Source organism: Eutrigla gurnardus (assembly GCF_963514095.1).
Source record: "Eutrigla gurnardus genome assembly, chromosome: 14".
NCBI lineage: Eukaryota > Metazoa > Chordata > Actinopteri > Perciformes > Triglidae > Eutrigla > Eutrigla gurnardus.
In genome coordinates, this window is record NC_139937.1 from 21,970,151 (window position 1) to 21,997,240 (window position 27,090).

Consider the following 27,090-nt stretch of genomic DNA (forward strand, 5'->3'; position numbering starts at 1 on the left):
GGATGGAAACGAACCTCAATAAGGGAAACAGTTATTTAAACTAATTACATTATTAATTTAGGCATGAATCCAGGAGTAAGAACTAGCGAATTAGTGTTACAAAATCATTTAAAGTAAGAAACTGTGTGGGATTTGGCGGCATCTAGTGGTGTTGTAGCAGACTGCAGCCAAATGAACACCACTCTGCTCTCCAACCTCCTCGTTTTAAATCACACTTACGTGTGCAGACCTTCCCGTCGCCGGCGAACCCGCGAGGGCAGACGCCGCAGGAGAACGAGCCAAACGTGTTGTTGCAGCCGACGCCGGCGAAACAAGGCTGAGAGACGCACTCGTCCAAATCTTCTCTACACGTTCGGCCTGAAAACACGAAAACACTACATGACTGACAAAAACAGCTGCAGAACTATGAAAGGGGAAGACGTCTTAAAGGCAGCTTTAAGAATTTGGTTTAATTTTTCATTAATTCTCACCATCTTTGTGTTTCTTTGTGATAACAACAAAAGAAAACTAACTTCAAAATAAGATGATGGTTGTAAGATAGAGAAAAAACATTTCAATAAAAGGTCAATAAGGTCACAGATGCAGACGAGGAATCGGCTACTACATCCCAACCCTCCTGAGCGTCTGTGCTCCGTGTTCTGGGACGTTGGGAGGTTTGACCCCCCCTACCTGTCATTCCAGGTGGGCAGACACAGGTGAAGGAGTCGGGCCCGTCGATACAGCGGCCCAGTCTGCAGGGGTTGGGCTTACAGTCGTCCACGTCCACCTCGCACCTTTCGCCTTTAAAGCCAGCGAGACACACGCAGAGGTAGTCGCCGCCGCCGGCAGGGAGGTCGACGTTGGTCACGCAGGAAGCTCCGTTCAGACAACCGCAGGAGATCACAGTCACCTGGAGGAGACGGAGAAACAGGTGACTTTCTTTATTCCATAAACACGGATGTGTATGGACATGGGAGAAACTAAAGACACAGGAGAGAGTGTACACACGTTACTAAAACAGAAATCAAACTCTGGGGAAATAAAATATAGAAGAAAAATAATAAATAAGCAAAAGTCATTTTTTGTTATTTTTTGATATAAAATCCATCCGTGCGCTCACAGAAAAGTCTCACCTGCACGGAGGCTCTGGTCTCCGCGTGACAGTCGTCCGTCACTGTGATCTGTAGAGTGTGTGTGTCTGTAGTTCCAGCTGTGGTCGTCCACGACAGCAGGCCGGCCGGAGACACAGACGCACCTTCGGGGCCCGACTCCAGGGTGAAGAGCACCGGCGAGCCCTCGGGGTCCCGGGCGTCCAGCTGGTAGATGAAACTCTCCCCCTGGAAGGACCGGAGACGGAGCGGCGACGACCACCGGAGCGCCGGAGGCTCGTTCTCTGAGGGGTGTGAGACATAATAATTACATATGACATCATCATTCTGCTGAACATACCATCTGACAGGGGTCAAACGTTATAGAGGTCAAACGTTACAGAGGCCAGGCAGCTTTTATCTTCTGATTTAAGCTCATCAATGACACGATAAATGGACTCATATTGGCCTATAAATGACAAGAAATTGCAGCACAAAGTACAAATAAACTATTTATACTACATATAAAACAGGAATTTAATGTTCATCATACAGCCGTTCTCAGACAACACAGCATTTTAATAATATCTTTAAGTTATTTAGCATTTTTATATTTGAGTCTAATTATTTTCCTTGACTTAACCTCTTATAGTATTTGCGTTGTTATTTATATTTTTATATTGATACTATTTAACATTTTTCAGTCTTTCATCCTGCACGGTTTCTCGACTTCCTGACACAAACCAGCCGAGGAACAAAACGACACGTACTCTCCGCTATGGACCACGCGTGTTTGGACGAGTCCGGGCGACACGTGAGGCAAGGGCTGCTGGGATTGGGCTCCCCGTCGCCGTAACACAGGCCATCGATGCTGCAGGTGTTCTCCTGAGAGGCAACAAAAAACACACATGTTCAGTGTTGATTTCTCTTTCAAACAAAATCCTTTTCACAACTTAAAACACGCCACTCAGCCCCGACCTTCCTCGGTGAGGTACGCGGGTTCACGTGAAACATGGCGGCGGGAGAACAAAGACACACTTGTTGAAACTCTGGCAATGAATGAACTCTGTATATTTAGTTGAGGATCACAAACCTGATTGCTTCCTGTGTTTATACCTCACACATTCAGCAACACTACGTTCTCTCTGCTGGCCACCAGGGGGCGACTCCTCTCTGGTTGTTTAGAAGTCTATGAGAAAATGGTCCTACTTCTCTCTTGATGTATTATCTCAGTAAACATTGTAAACATGAGTTTCTGGTCTCAATCTCTAGTTTCAAGTCTTCTTCAATCCAGCATGATGTTCATTTGGATGGAAAAAGTCCTGAATCAGAGTTTTGGGGCTGAGAGGTTGAAGATGTGACATGGAAAGGACATCTCGTACTGCTTCTGGACCCACGTATTGAATCCACATTACTACCATGAAAGCTGTCTCACCCTCAGGGTACAGAGGACTTCGGTGTTGAGGCTGCAGATCTGGCAGGCTCCGTCGTACAGGGTCAGGATCTTGGCGTTACTGTAGCTGTAGCCGTCGTTGGACACCTGCCATCAGCAGAAACGTCATTACGGAGGATCACCGGGACAAAAGGCTTTAAACACAGACTGTGAACGTGTGGGTCATTTTCAACTGTGTTAGAACCATAGGAACGACACTGAGGAGAAATGTTCCAGTCTTACGTTTACCAAATCTAACTGCTGTGAAAAAGTATTTCCAAACACACATTTCCTGCACTTGGCAGTTGAGTAAAACAATCAATTTCCCCCGTTTCACACGACTGAGTTCATTTTCCCTCCTAAACCACGTTGAAGCTGAAGAACTGCAGCCAGCAAACCTTCACATCTGTCTGCGTTTTCATTATTTCAGTGCAGATTTACTGCATAATGTCATATCGGGAGATTTTGGTGAAAAGCAGACCAACTTCCCCAGAGGGTTCCCCAGTGTGGAGCTGCAGTCTGAGAGGTGACTCACTTTGATCTGCCAGCGAGCCAGCGGCCTGTTGGTCACCGTCTGCAGGTCCGGGCTTGCAGGAGACCGGCTGTCCTCCGGGGGGAGCTGGCACTCCAGAGCCGTCACATCCAGGAAGACGGCCGGGACCAACTGGGGCTCGTCCAGGACCCAGTCCCCGTCCTCGAACTGGACAAGGAGGGAGACCACAGATGCCAGGGAAGGTCATGTGAAGAAAGAGATGAAAACAGATGTCAGCAGTGTATCAACGTAGAAATCATGCAGCTACCTTCATCCACCCCAAGCCGACACTGGTCACCTTTATTCAGACCAGAGCAGCAGGAGAGAAAGGGCCATGTTGGCTGCAAAGTTCCTACTGCTGAAAACTACTCAATCAAAGTCTGCAGTTTGTACTTCTCAACTCCTACGTATAAAAAGATCGGAAAAGTTAAAAACTGCCATGACAATGTCCATTTTTTCCAGTTCCATTATTACGCAGGCAGGTAGGAATGATAGAGAATCTGCCGTTATTTGCAGTTCAGTTTGTTGTTGATTGACGTCGTTAAACAACGTACCAGGCTTTTTAAATCCTGTTAACAATAAACATAAATGACTCCTACGGGGAGAAGAAAAGAGACGAAACAAGAAGCAGAGAACAAAAAACAAACAAAAAGTACCTTTTCTTTGACAAACTCACACTTGAGCTTGTAGGAGTCCCTGAAGCCTTGACCGTAGACCTGGACGGTGGAGCAGTCCCCCTGCTGGACGTCACACAGACCCTCCTTCTCCAGCTCGGTGATCTCTGGGATCTGGTCTTCACAACGCCAACAACAGAAAGTGTATGTGACTGTTAGACCTGAGCATTTATATTGGAGCTCTCTGAGTCAGTGTGAGTTTAGTTACCAGACAGCACACTGCAGTCATAGGATCCGAACCCCGGGAAGCAAACACAACCCCACTCGGAGCACTGGCCGTTCCCGTTGCAGAGGCCGGGACACTTGAGGACCGCCAGCACATCCTGGTACTCTTCCTCTCTCCTCCTCTCCTCCATCAGCCTCCTCTCACACTCGTTCTCCAGCAACGGCAACGTGGCGTTCAGCCACGACTGCTCGTCCTTCAGCTGGAGGTCCGTCACGCACATGGCCACCACGCGGCTGATGATCACGTCTGCCAGCAGGCGGCTGCAGCCCAGCGCCGTGCTGGAGGCCGCCACGGCCTTCTGGCACCGAGTCCTGGCCTGCTGCTCCGTCAGGCCGGAGGGCGTGGGCCACGCGGGGGCGGAGTCTGGTTGCACCGCATCTTCGTGGTCCTCTGGGAAGAAGTAGGTGAAGCCCTCCAGATCAGACTGGCTGAGACTTTGGTGCGGAGAGTTAGAGATGAAACGGTGCGTCTGCCGCCGGCTCCTGCGACGGTCGACGGAGGAAGCTCCGTCCCAGGACACCCTCGACGAGTCGCCCCCTCCGTCCTGAGTGTTTCGACCCGGGGGCAGCGGCTGTCCGTCGTTCCCTTCGCCTCGGCGTAGCTCCACCGAGCCGATGTACTCGGCCGTGACGTCCAGAGCCGGGATGACGGCGGGGAGGTGCACGTTGCCATGATGGGAGCAGGCGGAGTCTGAGGCGGCCGGTTGAGATCGGGCTCTGGGAGAGGCGAGGCGGGGCCCTGCCGCCTGACAGTCGCAGTACTTACGGGGGCTCAGGGCAGTCGGGTGGGACGGCACGGTGTCAAACATGCTGCTGCCTGGAGGAAGCCTGTCAGAGGAAAGGAGGAGACGTCAGGGAGGAGGAAACAGGGTCTGACAGTCTGATAGAGGGGCCCCGAGCTGCTGTGGGTCTGATAGAGGGACCCTGTGCTGCTGTGGGTCTGATAGAGGGGCCCTGTGCTGCTGTGGGTCTGATAGAGGGGCCCTGTGCTGTTGTGGGTCTGATAGAGGGGCCCCGTGCTGCTGTGGTCGATTCCTAAACAAAGAAATAACAATCAAATAACATACATCCAATTCACAAAGTGAACTTTTGTGGCCCCTGGGGGTCTTTAGGTAGAAGATGCCCGGTTCGGTAATCCAGCCTTTGGCTCGACGTCGTCACATATCTGTGTTGGTCTTCTTGGAAAAGGAAAGGACCCGAGGAGACACATTAAGCAGAATTAAAAAACACCGGACTGACCTCCATTCAGAGATGAACACGTGCAGATGCTCCAGTGTGGCGCCCCCTGGTGAGTGGAAGTCGTTGTCCGGCCGTCCATCGTAGGTCCCACACAGGCCCTCGGTGTGGCCCCGGTCTGAACCGGGAGCTCTCAGCGTCAGACTCATTCCCCAGTCGGACACGTCGGCGCGAACGAACGCTCCCGACGAGAAGGTCATCTAAAAAAAACAGCCAGCGTATGTAAATGATATGGAATGAATGGGCGGGACAAGCTTAGCTTCCTCCTGTCCCTCCTCACACTGGAATGATTTTATTGATTGATTTGTTTTGTCTTTTTCATATATTTGGATGATGTATTTTATGTAATGTAAATATTGTACTTTGTATTTGAGGAAAATCAAAAAGAACAAATCAAATATGTCTAGAATGTTTCTATAACAGCTAATTTCTCCACTATTATGTATAAGATTATATTATGTTTGACGAGCATTATGGCAACATCAACAGAAATGAATCAAACACTCTTTCTCCCTCCTCCCACCCCACCAAACTCTGTTCTCAAATTTAACACTTTACAGGTCTTTTTAATATTCATGAAAACTGAATGCTATATCCATGTTGTTGTTGGTTCTAAATAAGGTTATGATTATGAATCCATCTGTACTGTGTGTGTGTCATCAGACTTCCAGAGTGTGACTCGGCGTCTCTCACCGTGACTTTGCGTCCCTGGTACGACTCGGTGATGCGAATGCCGCTCTTGTTCAAGTCTCTGTTCTTGACGGACAGGTGAGGTTTGGTTTCGCCCATCTCTCCGTCGCACATGTCGAACGCCACGACGTCGCCGCCGTCCCTCGCCACGAAGCCGCACACGCACGAGGTGGCGTGCACCACGCCACCGCACTCCCACTGCCGGGCGTGGACCTCGAACGGCCGCCGAGCGCTCCGGTAGAGGACGAAGGTGCCCACCTGGTCGTTCTCGTAGTGTCTGTGAAAACAGAAGGGTTTACCCTCCAGACCTGCTTCAGTGGACCGTTAGATAGCATCATAAGTAAAGAGTAAACTAATTAAATACCTGCCATCAAATGTGATGACGTGAGGATCAGTGAAGGCGTAGCAGTAGGCGGAGGGGACGTCTCTCACCGTTATCTGAAAGGACAGCTTCGTTTAAACCCCATTTAGAATCAAATACAGGGTTAGAGTGCAGGAATATACAGTCAGTTACTGCAGATTTAAAGGCACAATGAGGATGGGGATGATAGTTAACTTGACAAAACGCTGTATACCTCACTATCATGGAGGAGAAGTGATTTAAAAAGTACAGGATACAAAAATATACATCTTTTTTTAATGTAGTTATCCTTTGTTTATGCAGTGATACCTTACCATTTTTATTCAAAATGATGTATTAAGGATGTTCATTAAAAAATAAATAAAATAATATGTTATAGTATGTTCAAGTGCTATATTAAGAGTTTTAAGCATATTTTGATGATTATCAGGATAATATCGTGAATTGCAATTATTTTGGCCAAAGTCTTTGTGACATCATAAAAGCAGTTTGAATAGCAACACTAAACATACAGAGAGATAAAGAACTATCATGAATGAATAAATCAAATCAGTTTTAACATGTTTTAGCATGTTTTAACGTGTTTACCACAGCAGGTTCTGGTGAGTATCCGTTCCACAGAAAGTTCTGTGTGACGAGGGATTTGACAAAGATCCGGGTGGTCCTGTTGTCATCTTTGACGAAGTCAGTGACGGGGCTGAAGTGGACCAGAGCCCGGCTGCACACCCCGTCCCTGCAGGGGCCCCGGGTCAGGTCCACCGCGCAGGAGGACAGAGACAGATCTGCACCCAGGAAACCCTCGTCTGCAACACAAGGAGAGGAGGAGGCGTTGTTGTAAATGCACCGTCGAACCTGCACACGCCGCTGGTTGACTGTCCGTCGTCACCTTTACTGTCTGTGCCGAGCTGCAGAGACAGCGTGCACGGCTCCGTGGACGAGGACGAGGACTCTTCTGGACACGGGACGGGAACCGTGCTCTCCACAGCCAGCTCATAAAGCCTCCCGTCCTCGGAGACGCTGCTCACCTCCGGTCTCAGCTGCAACCAAACACAGCATCATAATAAACCTTCATCAGCAACACATGACATCATCAGATGGAACTGTTCTTATTCTAATTCAATTATATTGTAATTTTAGGAGAATTTATCAGTGATAGAAGTTGACAGTGAGCAAGATAAAACTTTTATAAATATGCATGTTTTCAAAATGTAGATGCCAGTGATACCAGTCTGTTTATTTATGATAATTTTACCATTTTTATTTTAGTCTAATATTGTTTTTTATGTTTTGCATCTGCTTTTGTTATTTGAACTACTCTTTGCTGTAACCCTGTAAATGTCCCCACTGTGGGGCGAATAAAGGATTATCTAATCTTTAAAAATAGGCTAACTTTCCCCCCTGCTTCCAGTCTTTATGCTAAGCTAAGCTAACGGCCTCTCGCTCCATACACACAGATATGAGGTTGGTAATAGTCTTCTATTATAACTATCAGCAAGACAGAAAACCACAGTAATTCCCAAATGTTGAAATATACATATTCACACTGGAACACGTTCCAAACCGACAGACAGAACCACAAACAAAACATGTCTCCTGGTTCCAAACATGATGCTCTTCATCACGTAACACCACACAGAGAACCAGTCATGAATCTTCAGCGTGCTGCGACATACCATAATGCCAGCAAAGAACTCCTGACTTTCCACCGAAGCACCACGGACGTCGGGCGAGTCCAAGTAGAAACTGGCACTGGAGCAATAAATCTGAGGGACGGAGAGAGAGATTTGTTTTCTTCTACAAAGAAAAGCAGACTTTTTTATGCCGACATTGTAAAGAGAGAAAGAAGGGACAGAATATAAACCTCACAGCACTTAATAGTGGAAAATCCTGGATGTGTAAAAGGTTTTATAGGTAAAGTCTGCTCTCACACACACACACACACACACACAGACGCAGCGGTAAAACCAAACGGCATGTTGACAGGTCTCAATAATCGCTTCGCTCACAAAACCTTTTATGATTTATGCAGCGAGTCGTATTTCTGGAAGGACGGGAAGTCATTGATGGATGCTCTGCTGACCGAACCCTCTCTGAAAGAAGACCTTCATTTTTCTGATCTGGTTGCGTTACTTTTTATTCTCCCACCTGTCTAAAGCTTTCAAATATTATAATGTTTCCTATTTTTCTTTCAGCATCCGATAAAGAAGACTATATTTGAAGTTGTTCCACTATTCGTATGGAATAAAAACCCCACAGAGAATGTGCGGCCTGAACCAGACCTTGTCCCCGAGACGGAGGTTGAAGCCGTCCAGCTCGATGAAGGCCGAGGTCTGGATGGTGGTCTCCTGCTTCAGCTCCTCCTTCCTGCCCTCGGGTGAGAGGCGGGACCAGGCCACCACGTAGGCCAGGGAGGCGTTGGAGCCGCTCTCAAAGCTGCACTTCAGGTAGATGGAGTTCCCTGTGGCCTCCGAGACGATCACCGGGGCAGATGGAGACGGGGGCTGCTTTGCTGACGGGACGGAAGCAGAGAGAGCGGGTGGATTAGTGGAGTCTCACATGAGATTTAGAGGATGTTTGTGCTTTTTCTTTACGTTGGTAGTGTAAAAAAAATCACAACAGAGGAGGAAAATACAGCTGTGTGAGCCGTTCTTAAAGGGCCAGTGTAGCATTTAGGGGTATCTATCGGTGGGAATGGAATATAATATATGTATTATATATATATATATATATATATATATATATATATATATATTATTACCTGAAAATAAGAATTGTTGTGGGCTTAGAATGAGCAGTTAATACACAAGGAGCTGGTCCGTTGGCTCTAGATGTATACATATTGGTTTACTTTCTCTACTCTGTCCAGTAGACAGTAGCTTCAGCTGAGACAAATGAGTTCTAATTATAGAAATATTCAGCATTCAGAAGTAGAAAAGAGAGGAACCTGGATTGTATTATTTAAACCGAGTTGACGAACATTTCCAGTGATATTTCATGCATCTCTAATTAAACCTCCCTCCTCCGTTTTCACCTCTGCCAGCTTTCCAAAAACCTGCCTTGGCGTAATTCACGACCTGGCTGAGGGCCGTCGCCATGGAGACGAGGCCCAGCGGACGCCGGGACACATGCTCAGCTCATTAAGAGTGGCGGTGAGGGGGCCGACGGTGCATTCCTGACCGCATGGCAACTCCCCGACCTTCCTGATTGTCTCGGTGTCTGACCTAACGCGAGGAGACAAGCGTACGCCGTAAACACAGCAGCAGGATCCTCACTTTTACACGTTCCATCCACCGTCAGCTGGTCGGGGCCGCAGCTCAGCGGCGGCGTGGGCGAAGCCTCCGACATCTCTGTTGAGATAGCAGACTTATAAATCACTATTAATTCACAAAATAGATTATTATCACACGGCAGAATAAACTGTGTAGGTTTGTTTCTAAGATCTCATCTAGGAAGCAGTTTAGCTTATAAGAGTCTAAAGTATCTCCATGAAGGACATTTCTACTTGCTGTTTTTTTTTTTGCAAGGCTATATGAATCTCGGCGTCATATTAATAAGATAAATAATCATGATTCTACTCAAATGCATTAAAACTAAAGTAACACGCCTGTTTTAAAAATGTGAGGAGTAGAAAGTAGAGATGTTTGTTTTAAAATGTAGGGAGGAAAATGTAAAAGTTGTCAGAAAAATAAATACTCAAGTAAAATACAGATACCTGAGAATTCCCAGTAACAAAGTATTTGTACTATATTTCTTCCCACCTCTGACAAAACATATATATTAAACTGCAGGTAAGAATAGCAACAATACTTCTGCTTCTTGCTGTGGTAACTTTCACTCTCAGAGGTGAAAAAACTCAGGAAAAGTATTTTCCTTCTGTGGAAACTGGTGATGCTTCTAACCTTTAATGCAAAAATAAAAAGATGCAATCACCTCCAACATTTCCCATAATTACAATCAAACTTTCATTATCATATAACATGCTGTTCAAATCAATATCAACCTTGTGATGCTTTGTTTATGTGTGATGGATCAATGTAATGGATTATAGATTCGGGCTCGTTATGTTTAGAGTTGAACACCGTGTTCACATTTAGCCTCACTTATTTGTATTTATCCGTATGATATAACAGGAGGAATAATAGAAATATGAATCTTTGAGTTCCCACCCTGAGCGCAGTATCCCATGCATCCCTGCGTGGGCTGCAGCAGGTAGACGTAGAAGTCTCCACAGTTGCGGACGGCGACCGGGATGCGGAACATGCAGCAGTCTTTGCTGACGCCCGGGAAGAGCTGCCAGACGGCGCAGGCCGTCAGCTGCCGGACCTCCAGGGGCCCCGGCAGGGCCTCGCCCTCAGCCAGGGACAGCCACACGGGGGCCTGAGTCCCACAGTGGTTCACCTGGACGGGCAGACGGAGACGGTGGGGAGGACGTTACGGCACAACCAATTCATAAAAAGAAGAAAGAGAAATAGAAATGGCTAGCTTTGCATCATCGACTTTTAATTTGCTAATATAGCATAAATCTGAAAATGCTCTTTTGTAACACTTCAGCCATTTATCCGCCATCCTCATAAAGATATTATCGTGTAACAGGCTCAGAGCGGTCCTCTCCTCCATCCTCCGCCCTCTCCGGTGGACATCCATCACCCTGAGAGCGGCGATGCCCTGGGAAGCCAGAGGGAGGCCGACACTTCAGACGGTTCCTGCAGGCTCCTCACAGCAGGACGCCCGCAGGAAATGAGGCACATTCCAGCTCTCCTTTCACCCCCTTTCAAAAATCTCGCACCGCACTTGTGGCCACACGCAAAGAGTTCATTCATCCCAAACCTGAGCATCTTATTTTTTGACATTAAGGAAAGAGAGGCCACCTCAGAGGATTTCAAGGTCTGATGTATTGACGCTTATAATTAAAAAAGCTATTAACATTTGAAATATATGAACACGTCCTCGCTGCATGCGGGGGTCGTGAGAATTTTACGACCTTCGACCAAGGTCACGGTCGGTTCATGAACACTGGGATACCGGACGCTTATTGCAAAGGTTTACCCGATTTTCTTTTCTTTTTTGTTTCCCTCCAAAACTCTGGTAAGGAAATAGTTTGCAGTCTCTCCTCATACAATATGCCTTTCATGTGTGCAGGACTGAGGAGCTGAAGCCACCGGTTGGTTAATGAGGTGAACTTTAACTGAAAGTCTAACAGTTTGGAGTCCTTTAGTAGAGTCTTTAAGGCTCAGACAGATGAAGTGAAACTAACAGCCTGCAGAGTGAATGCATGCTTTATTTACGGTTCAGCTCCACTTTAGAAAACAAGCCGCAGCTTAGATGTCACCGAACATCCCATTTACTGTACAACATTTACCTCCACACACTGGGTGGGCATGCTGGCCGGCTTGTCGAAGATCTGGAACTGGTACCAGCCCGGAGCGAGGGAGTGGTCGCAGATGAAGTCCTGCAGGGCCGACTGCTGCAGCCAGCTGGAGCTGAAGGCGGTGCTGCGGTAGGGGTCCTGGAGGATGGCGTGCCCGCCCGGCGCACACTCTGGAGGGGGCACTGCAAGTCAACGCCAGAGAGACAACGTAAGCAACTGGACGTACACCAAGGCTGTCAACACCGATGATCGGATGCCTCCGAGCGGAAGGCCGGACGGGGAGGGGATCCTCCATCCAGCTGGTTGGCACTCAAGATAAACCTTTCAGGTTGGATTTCAAAGCTGGTGAAAAAGGTTCGCTGCTGCTCAGGATCGAGGTTTGTGTCCAAACCATGAAACGCATTAGAGAGAGAGCTTGATTTTATCATTTAGGCTTTGAATACATTCACTGAATATGACTAAAATGAAGAACTAAAGTAGAATCATTAGCTAGTTTCAAGTCTTCTTCAATCCAGCATGATGTTCATTTACTACATTATGGTCCATTTAGAGTCCAACAGACCAGAAAGCAGGGGATGCTTTAGGGGGCGGGGCTTACCTGCTGATTGACAGGTCTCTACCAATGCTAGTTAGCTACTGACTTTAACACTTAGATGTAAAGTTGACCTTGAAGTATGAAGATAACATTGTTAGCAGCTTCACACCAGAATCCACATGGATCCAGGATGCCGAACTCAAGGGTTCAAAACTGTAGTCCACAAACCAATGGGTGACGTCACCATGACTACGGCCACTCAGCACTGCAGCAAAGTGTTCCGTCTCTGACCGGAGGTCTGATTGAAGGGTGAAAGCCTGAGTGAGTCGGCCAGCACGGCGCTGACATGCAGACGAGTCGCCTAAAGAGACGTCAAAGATGCCAACGGTCCTCCTTCATTCTCAACACCTGGTTTCTCTACGTTCTGAACTTCCTCCACACGTCTTCTACGTTAGCAGACGTCATAATCTGTAGGTAACTACTACGGAAAGCAAACCCTTCAAACACCAGCAGGAGGAAATCGGTTTCAGAAAACTACCTCTCTGATAACGGAGATCTGAGCTGCAGCCAAAACTAACATTATTATTAATGGGTTTTCCCAGCAGGAACGCTGATGTTTGAGATGTTTCACATGATGCACATCAACCTGTGTTTAAATAAAGATCTGTTGGAAACAGTATATTGTTGTTGCTCATGATAAGCAAGTCAAGAAATCTTCAGTTTGAGGTCAAATGTGAATTTAAAGCAGGAGCGGAACGGAAAGTAAATCAGCGAAACGTTGATGGAGTGGGAGGAAGTCCTGAAACTGCTACAGAGAGAGAGGAAAGGTCAGCAGGTCAAAGGTTAAAGGAGGACTCATAAACACACAGTTTGAGTGCTTTGGGACGATTAGAAGAGCCGTAAAATAAAACGACATCGTCTTTCAAACGGAGGACGTCACACTGCAGCGCTTCGTCTCGACCACGTGAGCCGTTTCTAGGAAGAATAAGTCCGTTATCTCGTTGACGAGGCTGAGATTAAGCTGCCGGGGATGCTGGGATCTGGAGTTCATCTTCCACCAGTTGCCAAGCAGTTGAGAGTGTTTTTTTAAATTTTGTCATCAAATCTAAAAATCAGCAAATGTTTTACTCAAGTCCACGCCAGGTCATCAAAGTTGCTCGCTTCTCATTGGTTAAGGCGAAATAAACATGACGTCAGTCTGAATGAATGGAAACACAATGCTGATTAGCTGAAGAAACCAGAGAATCTGAGGCTTTTCGACAAAGCTTTGTTCCAGATCTTTGAGAAGTATAGTGTTTAACGGTTCACCTGATGGCGAGGGAAACCAGGAAGGTTTACTTGGCTAGTCTAAAGCCAAGACGGTGATTTAAAGGAGGTCAAAGAGAGAGAGGGGGGGTTTACAGTGTGTGACTGAAGTGAAAACATGACCATAAAAGCATGAATGGACACAGAAAGTGAGAGCAAGGAGGACAGAAAAGAAGTGAAAGGTGATCGGGCCGAAGGAGACGACAGGAGCTGTCCGAGCTGCCAGCACACATCCTTCATCCTCCACACCTGGTGGCTTCAGTCCTGAACAGGAACTATGACATCCCGTCTGCCTGTCAGAGCCTCACAGCCCACCAGAGCTGCTCCGTCTCCCGTGACAGCACAAATACATCACACTGAGGAGGTATGTGGCCTCGGATGACGGCGACATGATGGATGTAGAAGGTGTCAGCTTCTTCTCTGGCAGGACAAAGAGCCTCCAGAGGAGTCTGAGCACTCGGACCTCTTTAGTAGCTTTTATACAGTCATTAAAAGAGATTATTATGAATGTTAAAGTGTTGTTTTAGTCCATTAAATGCCCCGCGTTTAGATGAGTGGAGGCGCCGCGCTTACCTGTCTGCGCGTGCATCACGTTAGGGAGGAAGAACACCACGCACGGAAGAAGTTTCAAAACGCTTCCCAGTCTCATCGTCCCGCAAGCGTCCGGCGCGCGACTTCGCGACCAAACAGCGCGCGAGCACTGCGCGCGAGCACTACGCGGCACCGTTTTAACCGGAGACGTCCTCTCCGTTCCGAGCGCAGCAGCGGCGGCGGCAGCACGAGGACTCCGGAGGCTCCCGCGGTTCTCTGTCGGGCTGATCCGAGACGCCGCGCTGCTGCAGCGGCTGACCACAGACTGCTGCGGGGCTGCAGCATCACAGGCTGTTAGGAGGGGCATCATGACCCGGACCTCCACACGTCCGTCACCGCTCCGCGATCTCACGGTCTACACTCGGCTCACACGCAAAGGTCAACGTACTAAATTAATGGATGAGTTGTTGAGAATAATGAAAAACATGGGACATCACGTGATGCAACATGGAAGCAAGTAAAATACTAAAATAGGACCGTTTCGAGGTGTTTTAAACGACTGTCTCCATTTTATGCCACTTTATATTATTTCATCACATTTCTCAGGGAATAAAACCCACTTTCCAGTAACTTTATAAAACATATTTACATGATAAGTAGGCTGATGAACTACATTCAAATTCTCCATACATGCACTTATAATAATAATCAGCTGTTATCAGTAAGCAACAACAAAGCAAATATGAGGATTCCCATTAGAACATTAAGGAACTTTGAAAACAAGAAATACAAAAATTCTGGCTATTCCAAATAAATGTGAAAGTCAGATTTGACATATAAAGTAAAACAAATATTTAGATTTTCAGGGTGTTCATAGGAAAAAGTTATAAACTATGAAACCACAAAAGTCAGATTTGACGTTCAGAATCTATAAATGCAGAGATTAAGCAGGTTAAAGCATTGTAAACCTGAATGACTTTATTCTGCTGGCAAAGATTAGACATTTGTCTTCATTAAATTAAATATCTCACTGCTCTGTTATTCAAGTTCAAATCAATGGTGTGAGTCGACGTAAGTCTGTAAAACTCTCTGCACGTTGCAATGTTTTCTCCATCTAATCCTGGAAGTTCACCGCTGACCAGCCAGTTAGATTTTATAAGTCGACTCCAAACCACTAAAACAGATGGACCACATGCTACATTTCTCATGGACGCGGCCAAAGAGGGGAGCTCTGGAGATGGAGTCCTTCTCCCTGCAGATCGTCTCCACCCGCGTACTTTAACAGCAGCCGTGATACTCGGATATAAAGTTTCACTGGCAGGAGCCGACAGATCTGTCAAAGACCTGAAACCGATCTCTTCACGAGAGGAAATAAGGAACAGAAGAAGCCATGAATCAATTAAAAACTATTTAAATTCTGGAGGTATTTTGGAAAAAAAACTTCAAGTGTTTTTGATTTTGCAGTACCTGGGAATAAAAAAATGTGCTACTATGTTCAATTATATGCGAATATGGTGAGACAGAGACAGATTTCTCCCATGAAGTCTTCAAACTATTACAAGTATACAATCAATATTAGCAGATTTCATTTTTAATGTGCTTCAAGGTACAACAATTAGGATGATTAATCTGCTTATTATATATATATATATATATATAGAAAAGATGACCTGTTTTGCCTATAGATGTGAGAAAACCAATTTTTCCCAGAGGCCAAGGTGACGTCTTCAAATGTTTGGATGTAAAACCCAAATATTCAGTTTATAAGATTAGAAAACGTTTTTTTTTTAAAAAGCAGGAGATATTCACATATTAGAAGCTGCGGCCGTCAAATGTTTGGCGTTTTTGCTTGAACAGAAACTCCAGTGATGATTCATTTATGAAGATAGTTGCAGATCAGTTTCAGCTCTACATCAGTTGCATGTCTACGAGCTGATTGAGCTCATTTTGGTTGTTTGAACGGGGGAAACCGACTCAGGAGGACTATTTCTGACTTAACGTGGACCGTTTAAGTAAACTGTGAAGTTTCAATAAAGTCAGTGAGGCAATAATCTGTGATTAACGGCGAGTAAACCTTTGGACGTTTATTCCTGCAGGTCCGGGGAGAGCCAATGGGAAGCCGACAGCTGTGTGGGTCGTAGACGGCTTCTCCCGGTGCAGCATGGAGGCGGAGGAGGGATATAACCCCTCCCTCATAAATCTCCTGGACCATCAACCTGCTCAGAGCCTGGAATAGCCATCAGGTAGAAACCCCCCCCTCCCAAAATAAGACTCCACTTTCTTCCCGTCTGCTCACGCCTCTTCTTACACAAGCAGCAATTAAATCTCAATCAGCCTCCCGGATGGAAAACATCTACGTCACGTGACCATAGAAACACTACATGACATGTAGGAGTTTGTAGCCTTCCAGTTTTATAAAGGAAGCACCAAAAAAAGGTAAATAAATGAGAATAATTGCCTCGTTTGATAGTGTAATCTACACACATGAGCTCATTTTGTGCAATTTTCTCTCATTATAATCAGTTATGCAGACAGCGGGAGAAACGGCAGCGCTGCAGTGTCTCCTGGAAAACACGATATCGGCTAAATGATGCAGGAAATGCAAAACAATTACTTGAACCTCCACTGCTTGACAGGAAAACTGATTATTGCAAACGTAAAAGTAACTTAAGAGCACACGAGGAGCAGAGAAGTACAGGAAAGTGATCCAACGACAGATACGGCAGCCTGGAAATCCGGGTCCGAGACCAATTCAGAGCAGAGGCTGCTTCAGTACAAGTGCTTTTTTATGTCTTAAGCTCGTGGGGGTGATGGGCTTTTCTACTGCTGTTGTTGGACTCCTGTGGAGAAGATTTGGACGACGTCGTATAATCATTCCTCAGCTCGTGTCTGGGCCAACGTGTGCGTGACGGCTTGGCTGCAACAAGTGGCTGAAGGAGGGCTAAAAAGTAAAAGTCAGTGTGAATCGTTCAGGATGGAGGAGGCTGAAACCCGGCATGTAAAGAAAAAGCAAACAGATATTATAACACTGAAGCCGAGTATCAGAAGTACTCAATGTGAAGAGGAAAAGATGTTTTATTGTTTGGGTTTTGCCTGGATTCACATTTTCCACTTTCAGATGATGATGACGGAGGAAGTAAAGGATGAAAGACGGAGGGAGGAGGATGAAAACAAGGAATGATGGATATACCAAAGTAAAGGAAGAGTACCTCAGGATTGTGCAGTAGTACTGATACATGTACACCATTGTTCTTCCCTCCGTGGAGAGTACATAACACGTGAGAACTGCTGAGTTTGTGTTAGTGTGTCATTGTGCTGCAGCTGTAAGTGCTTTGTGTTTAGTTACTGAAGAGGACAAACATGACCTCAGGGCAGCTGGGTCACGACACAAGCTATTCCTGCTTTCACCCGCCCCCTGCCATCCAGCCTCCCATCACATAGCCAGACCCAGACCGTGTCATACAGCCCCTGATCCAGACCCAGACCGTGTCCATACAGCCCCTGATCCAGACCCAGACTGTGTCCATACAGCCCCTGATCCAGGAACCAGCAGAATCCAGTCAACTGTTAACTGTAATTCTCATTAAACAAGTTTACAGGTGAGTTTGAGATGAAATCTGAGCGCAAACTGAAACAGCAGGTTTTTATGTTGTCAGGCAGGAGCACCATAAAAAACATCCAAATTATTTAAGAGTCAAAAACAGTCGTTCTCTCTGCTGGCCACCAGGGGGCGACTCCTCTCTGGTTGTATAGAAGTCTATGAGAAAATGGTCCTACTTCTCTCTGCTGGCCACCAGGGGGCGACTCCTCTCTGGTTGTATAGCAGTCTATGAGAAAATGGTCCTACTTCTCTCTGCTGGCCACCAGGGGGCGACTCCTCTCTGGTTGTATAGAAGTCTATGAGAAAATGGTCCTACTTCTCTCTTGATGTATTATCTCAGTAAACACTGTAAACATGAGTTTATGGTCTCAATCTCTAGTTTCAAGTCTTCTTCAATCCAGCATGATGTTCATTTAGTACATTATGGTCCATTTAGAATCCACCAGACCAGAAAGCAGGGGATGCTTTAGGGGGCGGGGCTTACCTGCTGATTATGCTACCACGCTACCAATGCTAGTTAGCTACTAAGATGACTTTAACACTTAGCTGTTAAATTGACCCTGAATTATGAAGCTAGCTTTGTTGGCAGCTTCACACCAGAATCCACATGGATCCAGATCCAGTAAGGGTTCGTCCGATCCACCCGTCGCTCCTCTGCGGTCCAAATATGGTCACTTCCTTCACTGGTTGCTGGATGGCAGAGACTGAAACTCTGCTGTCGCCTCAGTAGAAGCAGATGGAGGTCGTGACACGCAGCCAGACGCTGCAGAGGAGGAACACCCGTAGTGTCCTCAGCTCCGTCTGAGATGTTTCAGCTTGTTTCTGTTGCGTGAGGCTCCATCACGTCTGTCTCAGGGGGCAACGCCAGCATCTCGCCTGTAATTGTTTCGGGCCGAGCCTCCGACTGCACAGTGGCTGTAAATGTCACCGGATCCCATGATGGGCGTTTTTCAGACGCTGAGCGGCGGGGCCAGAGGTCGAGAGGAGCCTCTGATGGTGGCAGCTCCCGGGTTTAAAGAGGGGCGGCGAGGTCAGCTCCTTCACAGGGCGCTGTTTGGTCTCAGCTCGAGTTTCCTGCTGCCTTTGCTCCCTTGTGTCAGCTGTCCGAGTCGGTACCAACACGGCGACTGCTGCAACAACTGTCCGGAGGAAATCTGCCGCGTACAGATCGGTGTTTACACAAAGGGAGCTCCTCTGGCTGATTGTAAATCAGAGCTGTGACCTCTGATCCGACTGTTTTTCTTCTCTAACGACCACCCATAACAAGAGAGTGACGAGTTCACACTACGTGACTTTAGCCCTGATCACGCCCAAACTGTTTTTGCGAGCTCCAGAGAGAGTACACGGATAAGAATCAATCATGAAATAAAGAAAGAGACTGTATTCCTCGTAAGAAAGAAAAAGACAGGTGGGATCCCCGGTTACAAATCCCCATGATGAGCCATGAACAGCAACCAGAAACAATGCATACGTCAACAACAGAGCATCTTAAAAATAAAGGTGGTAAATAAAAATATACTTTAGATATTCGGCCACGACATCAACTTTCCAGACTATTTCTTGGAGTTTTTGGTCAGTAAAATATAAAATAAACTGAATTAAAGATCATCTCAACCAATAATCTCAAACACAGCGGTTTGCCTCTCACCATGGACTGAATCGATGTTATAGAGAAAGGAAACATGAGTTTATTCTTCTCCTATAGAAAAAAGTATGATTGTGTGCTTCTTGCTGACTAACTTCACCTGAATGATATGCTGCCATCTAGTGGGATTACATAGACATTACATATGAAAAACAAATACTCAAGTAATGCATTTAAGTACAGTTTCCAGGTATTTGTACTTCATATTTCCATTTATGCTACTTTACAACTGTATTTCAGAGTGGGATATTGTATGTTTATTGCCAATATATTTGTAATATGACAGCTATAATTAGATAATAAAACACAATATACAATCAGAGATGTATATTGTCATATTGTATAGACTTAAGAAAACATCTGTTTGGTACAGAGGTGCAAAATTAAATCAAAACATAATAATTACACATGTTTTTCAATGAATATAAGGACAATTATGTGAAAATGATCATTCTCTTATCAAAAATTATATCACAATTCCAATATCAATCAAAATAATCACAATTGGACATAAAAATCATCCAGTAAATCAAATCCAAATCAGCCCTGTAATACTGCATGTTAATGAATATTCTACCTTTAAATGATGCCTTTGACTGAGATTGGTACAGTACCAAGATTCCTCGACGCCACGTCGTCTTCCATTCAGAGTCACTGTGTTTGCTCTGTTGCTTAGTTCCTGTTTTTGTTAAATGTCCTGCTGAGCTCAGCCCACTTAACTTCATTCTTTTTGTTCAGAACACCAGAGGCGCCTCGTTACCAAGCAGCGCTTTTTTACATGTTGTGTCTGTAATCAAGCCGCGTGCCACAGTCTGCTCCTTCCTCCGGCGGCGACCTCCGCGTTGCTGACAAACAAACAGCAGAGCAAACAGCAGAACAAGCTCAAAGTCTGCGGATGTGAACTTGCGAGGAGATACCTGCAGGACATCCAAGGTAAGCAGATACCTTATGAGTGCATCAATAAATGAAAATGGCTCTGTGCGGTTTGTTGCATCCGCTGTCCTCGGTCCGCTTTGAAGAGAAAAACAAATTCTCGGCAAGTCAGCGTCTCTCTTTTGCAAGAAGCGAATGTTTCAGAGAACCGGAGGCCGAGAGCCACGTGGGCGACGCGTGGAGCATCAAGCCACCAGATTTCTCTCTTAGACTGTACAGATCTCTGTCGGTTCCTCAGAGGAGGGAAAGGAAGACGCATTCAAACGTAGTCGTACCAACAAAGAAGAGAACATTTCTACCAACAGTTTTACACGAGAGCAACCGGAGAGGAGAGCCTCCGAAGTTCATCACATCGTACCGGCCTCCTGATGCTCTGGAGCGTGAGCTGATGTTTGTCAAGACCGGGAAGTACCATTCTGGGCCTTACGAGAACCCCAAACCACATGACTTTAGACCGGTACGTGTCCGCAAACACAAAATACGCTTCATGGCTTCTTCTGTGTGTCTGTCATGTAAACGGCGAACACAGAATGGTAATAAACACGCAGACTGAACCCGAGAAAGGCAAGCAGTGTCTTGCCCGTGTTACCTTCAAGTACAGCACACGTCTCTGAAGGTGTAATGTTCGATTTGACCACAAGATGGCAGTAAAAGCAAAAGTAAAACATCATTACTGTTCTCACTGATTCCAGCTCAATGAGGACCTTCCAGACATAATAACGACACATGAGAGAGATCCTGGTAACCTGCATTTAAAATCAAAACACTTGGACATCAGTGAGTGAAATATTTTGTCATCTTCTGAGTTCATTTTGGCAGAAACTTTGTTGTAGAATAAATGTTTGACAAACGCATTTTGTGTTGAAGTAAGCACTAAAAATAATAAAGAACTGCACCTAAAGAGGAGGTATTTCAGGGGGCGGGGCATGTCTTATTCCAGCAAAGGCTATTTAAAATGTAACATTTTTGAATACCACTGTACCGGCACAAGTTATTTGTTCCTTCTTTTCTCAGTGGGAACCACTAGATCTGAGTTAGACTCAACTCCAAGGGACACCAAGACAAAGATGGACACGTATAAACCTGCAGAGCCCAGATGGGATTCGAAGCTCACGCTCCCTCGGCTGCCCTGGCCTCCGAAATCAGCTTCCTACACCGTCAGTGGAGCTCGGTGTCATATTTACACCACTTCTATGTTCAATGTTGTCCGTCCCATAGGGGCAGGTTCAAATTACCCCTTCTCATAAATAGAGAAAAACACATTGACATAAACATATTTTTGGGAATATTTACCACCATCTATTGCACATAAATAGAGAAAAAAATATTATAAAGAATATGTTTTGATGCAGACAGATACTGACTGTTTACATGACAACAAAGATCTACATGTAGCTGGATACAGACCATCTGGTCTCTGTCCAAAGTGTTTAATTGAGATCATGTGACTGTTGTGTTTTACAGGACTCAATCTAACAGAACATTAGTGGCATTCATCATTTACAACAGTTTATGTCTGTTTCACAGCGACACCGAAGAAGAAGAGGAGCGTACAGCGCCTTCTTGGACCGCGTGGAGGAGAAACTCTCCAAGTCGTGGAATCTATGATCACTTTCTCTTTTATGCATGAGTCTATACTAAGAGACAATGTGGATGCAAAACAAAATAAACTTGACAAGTTTTGATAGTTGTGATTAGAGACGGGAAGATGTAGGATTGTATCACCGAGATAGAAAAGGCTGTCTAGTTCGCTAGGAGGGAAGAAAAATAAAAAATAGGCCTCCAGGATGCTGTAAATGTTATGATGCGATAAACATAATTAAAGCGATTCCAGTATGTTTTGCTGTCATTTTTTTAAAGTATATTTTGGATAATTGTGACCTGAAATTTTTATATTGTCCCGTGCCTAGTTTTGATAACAGCACACAGCACAAAGAAAAGCCCATGTCAATATTATCGCATGTCTAAGTCCATTTCCTACAATTCAGAGATATGTTTGTTTACTAACAGCCATCTTCCAAAGCATATTATGTTCCTATTATATCTTAAATACTATCTTCCAGCAACAAGGTTGAAATTTAAATATATATGAACAATAATTTATACATTGGAAGTTATTTTGCATTAATGTTGAGTTTAAGGGTGGAGAATGGACCAAACAGATATATTCAGGGTTCGTGCAGCATCGACCGCGGTGTCACGGAGGTCATCGCATCACATGACGAAGCCCACCAGTGACAGCTGCTCATTCCGGACCCCAAGAATTACAAACACGCCACGCCTGCACGTGGTCCCAGCATGTCTGAAATAGCTGCACATGTGTGTCCGACGGCTCATCTGTGACTCTGCGCATAACTGGCAGACTAAATATAAAGTGCAAAGAATGATCGTATTTCTGCATCGAACCCACGCGAGCCAGAGACGGCCGTGTGTTTTTCTTATTTTAATCCCCTCGTGATCCCGTTTTCAATACTGAAACAATGTAAAGAACGCTTCCGTCTCACGCACGGCTAATAAGGATGTTACTTACGAGAGTTGTGGTTCATTACGGGACTGTGAACTCATCTCATGGCAGCGTGGGGAGGGGGGGGATCTATACAGGGAAGACATAAAAGATGCCAAAGTCAAAAAAAGAGTTGGAAAACAAATATCATCCAAGTCTGTCCAATAAATCCTAGCTATACTAATGTACAAATACAGAAATCAAATCAAACATTTTAACACTTTTCATTATATTGTTTCAGTGAAAGTCTATACTTCTGTTCCACTTCATTTCAGCAAATGACAATCAGAAAAATATTGTTCTTTTGACATCACTATATGTATTTGACCCTTATAGTTACTAGAACCTTTTTACGTATAAAATAATTTAATTTTTGGTCTAATTTGGCTTTGATGCAACATTTAACTTTATAAAACTTCAGGGAACCATTTTATTTATTTGTTTGTTTGTTCAGATTCATAATAAAGCTGCACTTTTTTGTGTTAAGATCATGTGAAAGGTTCTCTAATTAAACATAAACACACATACGTTTTGTGTTAAGATTTTTTGTTATTACCTTCTTTTTTTTACAGCACTGACAAATATCAGTTTCAAATATCGGTCTCCTAGATTAGTAATGATCAGAATCAACCCAGTGATACTTTTTTACTTTATACTACAAGTACATTAGTCCCTCTAAGTGATACTTGTTTTACTTAATACTTGGAGTATCTGTACTCCTACTTGAGTACAGAACGTGTAGTAAACAAATCAAAACCAAAACGACGTTGACCTCCGACCCCCTCAGAAACAAAAGACTTAATTATACGCGACGAGAAGCGGTGCGTGTTGTTGTTTGTTTTCCTCCGTGCGCGTGGGGGCTGTTCGTGAGCGCGTGCTGCCCTTTCCTGCCTCTCCGTCCAATCATTTCAAACGAAAACACGCGGATGAAACGGGGGCGGCGCTGTTTCTTGCAGAGACACGCGCACGCGCAAATACACACACACACACACACACACACTCTCTCCCACTCTCTCCCCTCCTCACACACACGGGCAGAACAGAGAGACTCGCCGAGCTGAATCCACGGTACGTTTAAACTGCTACCAACGTTTAGCTTTAGGTTTCTACTGCGGCTACTATGTTAGCATGCTAAGCTAGCTTCCCCGTTAGCATGCTAAGTTAGCTTCTCCGCTAGCATCCCCCCGTTCCTAAGCTACCTGAACGTCCGTGTATGGGGGTTTTAAAACGGGGCTGGTAGTGAAGCCTCGACACTGGAGCCTGGCTGGCGTTTAGAAGCGTAATAACAATGTCATTAAATAGTAATAATCTATCTGCAACTAGGTGGGACGATATCGTTAGATTCATACATTAACCGACATTTTTTAGAGCAAACATTTACAACTTTTTAAATTAAATGTACCTTCGTTTCCGCTCCAGCCCTTTCTTATATATCTATACAAAATAATAAGGCAACTCATTTCAAACATATCGCCAGACTCACGATCCGTCTGCAGATCGATAACGATGAATAATAGATGACTAAAAAAAAAAGTTCAATGGTGTGTGACGGACAGACTTAAAACGCAACAGGTGATCCCGGTTCGCGGGCAAGGCGCGTGACTGACAGGCCGCGTCAGCCAATCCGCTGGCAGAGGAGGGAGCGCGTTAGCCAATCACACGCGCCCGCAGTGTTCGCGTGGGCGTCGATCCACACTGACAGCCGTGTGTCGTCGGCTGAGTATAGATCCACACACACACACTGGGACGCCGAGGGACAGACAGGCAAGGCAAGGCAAGGCAGGGTGTCTCACCGTCTCCGCTCCGGAGGGGTTTTTTCTGTCGTCGTTGCGACATTACGCGGAAGGAAATCCACGGTGAGTTGAATGTCGGGGTGTTTAGAGGCTGGTGGTTCTCCCCCAGACCGGATCAGGGGTTCGTGGTGGTTTTTCTCCACAGATGGCTCAGGCTTGGCAGGTAGACCATTTTTTTGGGGACATTTTTATACTGCTCACCTGCAGTGTAAATATGTCAGTCCTTTTATGTAAATGCAGTGCAATATCATACCCGAATAAAACAAATCTAGGTTTTTTTATGGCATCAAAGCTCTGTTTTAATACGACTAGGGATGTAATAGTATACTGAAATGTCAGTTGCACTGCAAAAACTAGCAAACAGCCTCCCTGCAGGAATGTTTAATGATACCATATGAGACGAATTCGTTAAACTTATGACAATATGGTGACGTTGGATGATGCTTTGACTGTTGCAGCTGGGTGATATGTCAATATAATGACACATCAGACGAGATTTTTCAAAGTCTTTTCCTGTTCATGAAGCGTGTTTTATAGCGAGTGACGCATTGCTCTGGACTTTGACTTGAGTGTCATGAACAATGAATACGCCCCATGTGTGTTTCACAGTGAAAAAAGAAACTGTTGCATGTGAATATTGTCCGACAGCAGCAGAACTGTAAAAGATTGTCAATATCCACAGCATTCGGTCAAACATACTGTGTTTAGTGTTTTGCATGCCAATGTAATGCTCACTCAGATCATGTAGACACCTGTCATAGGGCATGGGGATTTAATCCACACAAAAAAAACTACTGACAAGTGCAGTTTAAAAAGGGAGACTATGCACCGTTTTAATAAAACACGACAAAATCCTTCCTCTTACAAATGAAAGCAATAAAATGCACAGTTGCTCAATCCATTGAGCCTCACCTGCAGGTACAGCCTCACCTGTATAACCAGTGGTTTATGGGGACTTATGTTGGCAGACATTGCATGAATGTTATGTAACTTACATTATTTAGTCTGTTGACTTAATGACTCTTCCACTGAATTCTACTCGCACTATTGTTCCCCCCGATGATAACGTCTTAAAAGCAACAGAAACTAGAGAGTGTGTGGAAATGAAATGCGTCACGGTTCTGAGACCAGTTCAGACTTGTTTAACCCACAATAACATTTGCTTTTCAGGTAATTGCTGCGGTCGTTTTTTGGAATATCAGCGTCTCTGAGGATTATTGCCGGACAGGATTAAATCTCCCCCCCCCCCCCAAAAAACCATCAAATCCTTCCCCCATGAGGAAAGATGGGGAATGGATTGTCAGAGCAACCTAGCTTCCTCTCAAACGTCCCGTTCTTCCAGTCGTTCCACATCGCCATCCTCGGCCTGGACTCCGCCGGGAAGACCACCGTTCTGTACCGGCTGCAGTTCAACGAGTTCGTGAACACGGTGCCCACCAAGGGCTTCAACGCGGAGAAGGTGAGGGTGTCTCTGGGCGGCCACAGGACTGTGACGTTCCACTTCTGGGACGTGGGCGGCCAGGAGAAGCTACGCCCCCTGTGGAAGTCGTACACGCGATGCACGGACGGCATCATATTCGTGGTGGACTCCGTGGACGCCGAACGCATGGAGGAGGCCAAGACGGAGCTCCATAAGATCGCCAAGACCTCCGAGAACCAGGGGGTGCCGTTGCTGGTGGTGGCCAACAAGCAGGACTTGAGACACTCTCTGGGACTCGCTGAGATCGAGAAGCTGCTGGCGCTGAAGGAACTGGGCCCCGCGACCCCCTGGCACCTGCAGCCAACCTGCGCCATCATTGGCGACGGACTCAGGGAGGGTCTGGACAGACTCCATGACATGATCCTGAAAAGGAGAAAGGTGCTGCGACAGCAGAGGAAAAAGAGATGAACTTGTCAGGAGTCTGCTGTTTATATGTGAAGGAAACCTCCCGGGTGGATACTGCAGGTCCACATACAAAACACTGAGTTTTATCAGTCCAGAAGAGAGATTTTACTGTAGGATTCCTGGTCTTGGTCTTGTGATGATGCTGTTGATCAGGAAGTGACATTTAAAAAAGGAACACAGTATGAAGATGAGAAAGTTTCAGACATGTGTGGATATGATATAAAGAGTTTATACGGATTAAAAAGCACTGAGGGTTCGGGGTCTGGGAGGGTGACGGAGGTTAAGGATGCTGTATGTTTCATGAACGGCTGTTCCAAACATTATTACCAAAAATGAATTAAGAAAAGTAGCAGAAGGTTTATTTGGTAAATGATTGAACGTTGTTACACCAGAGGGGCATTTAAATATATATACAACCATTTTGATTTTACTTTTATTATGTTCTTTTTTTTTTTACACTGGACTTTCTCTGTGAAAGAAAAGTATTATCATGCATTATAGCTTATTATTGACTTGCTTGCTGTCTTCTATATCTCTTCTTCTTTTTTTTTTTTTAAAAAAAGCACTTTAGAGTATCACTTCTTATGAAGTTTACAGTTTAAATAGAGCATATTGTGTTGGATTTTACAGAAATGTTTGGGCAAAAAATACATCGGATGCTACTGTAGTTGGTCCACGTGGGCCACGTTGTCATTAGACAGGTTATGCATTGCGTTTTGCTTAATAAAACATATTTAGAGGAATGTTGACGGTGGTGTGGAGGCTGTTATTATG

At 45.4% G+C, this 27,090-nt stretch overlaps 3 protein-coding genes across 4 annotated transcripts in view; 2 read left to right on the forward strand and 1 right to left on the reverse strand.

Moving 5' to 3' along the window:
• Window positions 1-24,220, reverse strand: part of vwde (von Willebrand factor D and EGF domains) — a 29,717-nt gene extending 5,497 nt beyond the window's left edge. Inside the window, exons 1-20 of one of the 2 annotated variants that reach the window (XM_084027301.1) lie at window positions 24,041-24,220; window positions 22,666-22,728; window positions 11,577-11,767; window positions 10,384-10,615; window positions 9,490-9,564; window positions 8,497-8,726; window positions 7,891-7,980; window positions 7,104-7,254; window positions 6,806-7,020; window positions 6,221-6,294; window positions 5,860-6,133; window positions 5,170-5,366; window positions 3,914-4,758; window positions 3,688-3,824; window positions 3,035-3,199; window positions 2,503-2,607; window positions 1,838-1,952; window positions 1,113-1,372; window positions 670-889; window positions 220-357 (exon numbers count right to left, since the gene is read on the reverse strand). In XM_084027301.1, the coding sequence (XP_083883427.1) occupies window positions 220-357; window positions 670-889; window positions 1,113-1,372; window positions 1,838-1,952; window positions 2,503-2,607; window positions 3,035-3,199; window positions 3,688-3,824; window positions 3,914-4,758; window positions 5,170-5,366; window positions 5,860-6,133; window positions 6,221-6,294; window positions 6,806-7,020; window positions 7,104-7,254; window positions 7,891-7,980; window positions 8,497-8,726; window positions 9,490-9,564; window positions 10,384-10,615; window positions 11,577-11,767; window positions 22,666-22,681 (3,730 nt within the window). In that variant the 5' untranslated portion in view covers window positions 22,682-22,728; window positions 24,041-24,220. Of the gene's footprint in view, window positions 1-219; window positions 358-669; window positions 890-1,112; window positions 1,373-1,837; window positions 1,953-2,502; window positions 2,608-3,034; window positions 3,200-3,687; window positions 3,825-3,913; window positions 4,759-5,169; window positions 5,367-5,859; window positions 6,134-6,220; window positions 6,295-6,805; window positions 7,021-7,103; window positions 7,255-7,890; window positions 7,981-8,496; window positions 8,727-9,489; window positions 9,565-10,383; window positions 10,616-11,576; window positions 11,768-13,998; window positions 14,246-22,665; window positions 22,729-24,040 lie in introns of those variants that run through there. The other variant, XM_084027300.1, reaches the window with a different exon arrangement.
• Window positions 19,891-21,896, forward strand: cUnh7orf78 (chromosome Un C7orf78 homolog). Its single transcript, XM_084027303.1, has 4 exons — window positions 19,891-20,592; window positions 20,828-20,912; window positions 21,150-21,292; window positions 21,663-21,896. Exons 1-4 carry the CDS (start codon window positions 20,167-20,169, stop codon window positions 21,741-21,743), a joined length of 735 nt encoding a protein of 244 aa, XP_083883429.1. The 5' UTR covers window positions 19,891-20,166; the 3' UTR covers window positions 21,744-21,896.
• A 147-nt stretch (window positions 24,221-24,367) lies between the features above and the next one.
• arl4aa (ADP-ribosylation factor-like 4aa) lies at window positions 24,368-26,863 on the forward strand. The gene is made up of 2 exons (XM_084027305.1): window positions 24,368-24,494; window positions 25,602-26,863. The coding sequence occupies exon 2, from the start codon at window positions 25,717-25,719 to the stop codon at window positions 26,317-26,319; it is 603 nt and encodes a 200-aa protein (XP_083883431.1). The 5' UTR covers window positions 24,368-24,494; window positions 25,602-25,716; the 3' UTR covers window positions 26,320-26,863.
• Window positions 26,864-27,090: the final 227 nt, after the last annotated feature.